This window comes from Tyto alba, unplaced genomic scaffold, assembly GCF_018691265.1.
Source record: "Tyto alba isolate M040663 unplaced genomic scaffold, T.alba_DEE_v4.0 Super-Scaffold_18, whole genome shotgun sequence".
NCBI lineage: Eukaryota > Metazoa > Chordata > Aves > Strigiformes > Tytonidae > Tyto > Tyto alba.
This window is the reverse complement of record NW_024881280.1, coordinates 33,372,560-33,378,559: the sequence shown is the minus strand read 5'-3', so window position 1 is coordinate 33,378,559 and position 6,000 is coordinate 33,372,560. Positions and strand designations below refer to the sequence as shown.

The 6,000-nt window shown below is 36.2% G+C and overlaps 1 protein-coding gene across 6 annotated transcripts in view; it reads right to left on the bottom strand.

Annotated features, from left to right (window-relative positions):
• Positions 1 to 1,190: 1,190 nt before the first annotated feature.
• The window catches only part of PAPOLA (poly(A) polymerase alpha), a 44,674-nt gene continuing 39,864 nt past the window's right edge, over positions 1,191 to 6,000 (bottom strand). For 5 of the 6 annotated variants that reach the window (XM_042790584.1, XM_042790581.1, XM_042790582.1 and 2 more), the window contains 2 exons: positions 5,549 to 5,623; positions 1,191 to 3,345 (listed from right to left, as the gene is read on the bottom strand). In XM_042790584.1, the coding sequence (XP_042646518.1) occupies positions 3,250 to 3,345; positions 5,549 to 5,623 (171 nt within the window). In that variant the 3' untranslated portion in view covers positions 1,191 to 3,249. Of the gene's footprint in view, positions 3,346 to 5,287; positions 5,390 to 5,548; positions 5,624 to 6,000 lie in introns of those variants that run through there. The other variant, XM_042790586.1, reaches the window with a different exon arrangement.

Here is a 6,000-nt window from a genome sequence, read left to right as displayed (position 1 = left end):
ACAAAAGAAATGCACCAAGAAAGGGCATGCACGCATAACTACCTACCGCGAGGAAGCACAACTTTAGCTAGAACTCATCAATTCAAATGTCTGATTCAAATCAGGATGTCTAAAGCCATCTGTTAGAACCATGGCTTGTTAATGTTAATTATTTTGGCTACAACTGTAATTTCCAGCTTCTTGTTTGTAGGTCCTTTGGAGTCCATGAACTTACCTCTGGAGGTTCATGACGGGTGACTCAAAGACAAGTCTACTGAAGCCTACTGTGAGCAGACTGAGAAACACTGAACAGAAATTTGTGTATCTACTAACAGATTTTTATTGGTCAGAGAAAATAAGAGAGGAATTAAAGCCATAAATAATGTCAACTGTGATGAAAGGGAGATGGGGTGGGCAAGATATAAAGAAGATAAATCTATTCTAAACAAGACAAGCAATTGCATGCTGTGAAAAATATATACAACACAAAGGTTTATTGGTTTAGGCAGGGTAATTATAACATGAAGACCATAATCAGTGGTTTTATCAGTTGAAGAAGTTTTAGTCAAAAGGAGGCTACTTAAAGTTACTCACATCACACATTTGGAGGATTGGGCTCATGCCGATACAAAGATCAATCAAGTGAAGCACTGCAACTTGTAATTTTTACTTTTATTTCAGAGCAAGCGTAAACTGTTTGACAAGAAGAGAAACAGTGCCATCTGCTGACGTACGAAAGTCACTTGCAGGAAAAGCAAGTGTAAAATGCCAAAACCGTTACAGCTAATGTTTTTTAAAAACGGGAGTTTTCAAAACTTCTACAGAAAATGGTGTAGCCCCCAACTGTTTATGCAGACATTTACTCTAGTTTTATCAGCTTTTACAAATTTAAGATTTTTAGATGGGCTCCTAATCAGAAGACAAGAAACGGATGCTCTTAAAATGTTTTTGGTTTGAGGTTGTTTTTGGCAATAAACTCTGCCCCCCTCCAAGCCACGGCACAATCCACAACCTTTCCCTCTAACCGACTAGAACTCATCATCCTGCTGAGTGTTACTTCCACCTCCTACATCTAACAACACACTTATTTAGAGAACATTCATTTATGTACTATTTCTTTTAGACCACACTGTAATTTGCCTTAAGAGAACAATTTAAGTATGAGTTGAGAGCAAGATCAATTTCGTACATTCAGAAAAATCAGACAACTATGGGATTGTGCTGTTTTTTATTGTGTTTTCAATGGAGAAATACATCATCTGTTTACAAAATAGCTCTTGAAAAATACAAGGAGTACAGATACTATAAAACAAAGCAAACTCCAGTCATGAGACACTACGTACATCATGCGAAAGCAACAGTCTGATCTCCAGGTTATGAAAACTAGAATTAAAAAGTCACTATACAGAAAGGTTCCAAGTTTCCAGCTTGGCAAAACTTGGGTGCAGTTACATGAAACGTTTAATAAAATGAAAAAGATTTTCCGATGTGTAAACAAAATGACAAGACTAAATTTGTGCCTGGCAATTTCGATCTAAACTCCATAGCTACACAAAATACACAGACACCTTGTACACTTCAACTGTTAATATAACCTTCTTTGGGGGGTGGACAACAGCAGGCTGCACAGGGCAAGGAAAAGAGAAATATTGTATACTAGACATCTTAGACAAATGGCAAAAAAACCCCTTCAGTTACTGCACAGCCTAAGTAAAAGATAAGCTACACTCTGACTTTGGAGAATTAATTTAGAAGGATAAGGGGAAGAGTGTAAGTCATTTAATTTTAACATGAAAGATGCACATGTAATAGGATGGAGCACAATGGAAGGAGGGAGTTCATAAAACATGCTAATCAAAGTATGGGAAGTATGGTTTGACATCCCACATATTTCAGACTTAAGCAATAGTAACATGAAGTTTGTTATCTACATCTGGTATTACTGTTGGCATCCCTCATGTTCCTCTGCTGTTCTCTGCCATGAGAGATTCAGTTCTTTCAAAAGAAAAAGTTGTTACTTTTCTGAAAGGACTACAAGAACAAAAAATAGGAGTAAGAGAGCTTACTAGATGTCAAGTGCTTACTAGAAATATGATTTTTAAAAATTCAGTGTTGTTCAGGATGTAAAACTATTTCTGATGAGCCATCTAAAAATAAAGAGGTTAAAATTCTTCGGGAAAAAGTCTTTTTGTCTTTATTTAAAATTTGAAGCTTTTTAATGCATACAGGGCTTTTATGGAGTGTACAAAAATCATCTTATATTTAGTGATTCAAAGGCCATCAAGACAGGTGTTACATTTCACAGGCACGCAATATTTACTTAAACACTTTAGTCACGGGACAAAATTTTGCATTTGTGCCTCCAGGCCACAAGGTATTATGATTAGGTAAGGGGTGGGGGAAAACCCAAATGAGTACATGGCTTGTTTTTATCTCGTATAAATAACTATTGTCCTATACGATGCATACAAGCTGCAAAAAGAAAACCCCCAACATGAAACACAAAAGCTTTTCCCAAGAAATAAAAGGTATTAAAAAGGGGATAAGGACTTTGAACAACTCAAAGAAAAGTTTATTTGCTGTCTGATTGCTGAACTGTATGCACCTTAAAACAATTCCATAAATAAAAGTAGACCACATCTTAATCATGTCCCACCAATATCAAAACTTCCCAATTACTTCCTCAACTTATGTCTTATAACCTCAAGATTTGACATTTCATTTTAAAGGCTTACTGCTGCTTGATGGCAGTTGAACTTGATATACACTTTGTTTTCAGTGTATAGTGTATTGCAGAATGTCACCCAATTTGCAGATTACTACTATTGAAGAGATTCTTCAATAAAACAAAAACTGTATCAGCTGAAGACCTAAAATTAGTCATAATCCAATAAAAAAAAAAAGTACATAAAAGTGCATTTAAGGGATTCTTATGCCAGTTTTATCTCAATTTTGAAACGATGCATCAAACAAATTTAATCAGAATGTCAAATATGGCTACAAATAGTGTTCATGTTTTTAAAGGCAGTAATCCTTCGAAATATTTAATGCAACTGTTGCTAACACATTAATTGTACTCCTGGCTTCACATACTAACCTGGACTTCCAATCAAGTGGTGATTTTAGCCCAGAAAGGGAAGTGCACAAAATATACCTAAATCCATTTGCGATTATGTTCTAGTCTTGCACCCTTCGTTCTCCTTTTTTTCTAGCATTAGAAGACAACAGGTTGAGTTGGCAGATACTGTTTATGGACCCCTGAGGTTGGTTTTACCGGTTCAATCTCAATTTTATTGAATTCTTGATAACAGGAATAGGATTTGCAGGGAGAGCAGGGATATCTGAAAGGTCTGTACTGGGTGTTTTCTGAAAAGAAAAGAAGAATTTTGGTTGTATGATTTTGTAAAAATCAAAAGAAAAATATTTTCATAATTGGCACTAACTTTCCAAAGCAAGATCTTTAGAAGAGTTTTTAAAACAATACCAAGATATGGGTAATTACAAATTATAAATATAGAAGCAGATATTTCCTTTACCTACACAGTCATTATTAAGGAAAATTTGTACAAGAGTCTCTTTCATAGCGTGCATTTCATTTTTCGACAACTGCAAGAAATGATGAAATGTTACTGATAAAGCTGTGCCTACAAATAACCTGTACTAATAAAACAGAATATCCACATAGTAAGAGCGTTTGATCGGTGACATCTACTATCTGATCTACATATTTAGTATTTAAAAATTCCTTTGAACACTTCAGTGTTAAGCCTCAGCCCCTTACAGACAAATGATGAAAAAATGTCCCTTTTGCAAAGTATGTGTCTTCATACATTCGCCTTTCAGTCTAAAAGCTTTTTACAGCCAAATTTCCAACTTTTCAGATTGGTTTAGGTTTACATGGAAAAGGTTTGATGAACTCTAAGTGCTATACGACTGGGTTAAGAATTTCACCTTGAAAGTGATGTGAACACTTTTTCCTCACTTACGACTTGAATCCCATTCAGCAAAACTACATCTAAGGCCAAATAAAGGAAAACACAGAAAAATACTCTCAAGATTCAGTGTGGTTCACTAATTTCTCACATGCTTAATGAGCCTCTGTTGTTGGTTTGTTTGGTTTTCTGTTTGGTTTGGGGGGGTGTTTTGTTTTGTTTCGGGGTTTTGTTGTTGTTGTTGTTTTGTTTTGAATTTTGAAGTATTTCTCTTCCACTGTGGCAGGCTATCTGCCACCCCAATAACCCAGTTGCTATGCGCTTCTTCTCATGATTTATCATTAAATGTTTCCTTATGTTATAAACGTTTAAAATTAATATAAAGTACATTTGGTACATGGGAAAAAAATGCATCTGCCTGCCTGCTCTTAACTGTTGTTTTATTAAAAAGCAATCAGTTGAGTTAACACTGACTGATACAGTAGCAAAGCGCAATGCAAGGACAACTGGGGGCAAAAGAGCTTTGAATTCCTGCCTACCCCCTGCCCCAGCAGCCCACTGTGGTTGGTGCTGACCTGTGGTTCAATGTGTTCCTATTTTCCACAACGTAAGCAGTGCTCTAAGCAAAGCCAATGAGAATACTGAAAAATCCCAGAAGAGGCCCACCGTTCTTTTGCGGTTTCCAGACTTACTTTTGCTAAAGTAACAACTCCACAAATTGTAAAAGCTACGAAACTTTACATAAATCATCCATCAGCTACAGGGGGAATAAACTTGGTGCACCAAATGATCTGAAAATTTCCCTGAAGCTGTTTCGAGTGACCATGTAACACAGAGTTTTTGCCAAACAAGTCTGGTACCTTCAGTCAGTACTGCTCATATAGTTCAGAAAGTCCAATAATGAATACCATTAATGCTATTGCAATATATCTCCTTTGTCAATCAATACATTTACTACACATCATTTAATCAGTGAAGTGTGCATAAAATGTTCTGTGATAGTGAAAGTTTTATCAGTAGAGCACAAAGAGAAACTTAAGAATGCTAGTAATGACGAAAGGTGTGTTCCCTAAAAATGATTACAATATTAAGAACAAAAATTTATGTGAATGCCACAGAATTCTTAACTTCATTTTCCACTGCTCCTCACACTCGTAATACCTGCGGTGAAGCAACACAGCTGGCTAATGAATCTGTAAGACTACAACTTCTCTCTCTCTCTCATACCAACTATCAGATTCTGTAGTTGCATCTCAGACATTCTCAACCTCTAGCAGAGTATCTTTGAGCAGCAGCTATTTAAAGCATTTGTTTCCTTGTTAAAAAGGATTATTCTGTGATGTGCAATGCACAAAGGAATAAACTGAGCCCCTTACTTTGAAGGCACAATTCAGAAGAGCGAATCCAGCTTCGGTCAGTTTGTATGGCAAGCCATACATGTTTAGCTACAATGCACATTCAATAAGATCAATGACCATCTAAAACACAAAAATTGTGACAGTAACAACAAGCAGCTTTCCATACAATAGGTTTATATTAAAAATTATACATTTATTTTTAACATCTGGACTCATTTTAATGTCAATGTTTTCACCACGGATTAGCACACAGAGAGGCGCTGTTTTTAAAAACAGTACCTGAGGAGCTTGCAGAGGAGTTGTCTGAAGAGTTTCTGTTTGAGAATTAACATTCACTTCTGTCTCAAGTTGCTCCTAAAAAACCAAAAGCATCACCCCAGTTAAACCAGTTGCAATTACAAAAGCTACTTATACAGAACTCCATTAAGCAGAATGCCTGAAATTGTGCACATACAGCAGAAGAAAGAAGGCAAGCAGCAGTACTTGCTGTGTTGACAGCCATACTTCTCTCATACAGAAATCACCAAACTAGGGAATATTTTGCTGCTTAGGCATTTGGTATCAACATGAGCTACACCACTTCTCAGTTGCCACTTTTTATAGAGAACACCTTTTACACAGAATCCTATAGGAAAACACTACACGTCATTTAATTCATAAAAGACAAAAAGTGTAGCATCAAGGAAGACCATGTGAGTAGCTGCTGAATTTGTTGAAAATTCAACTGCTTT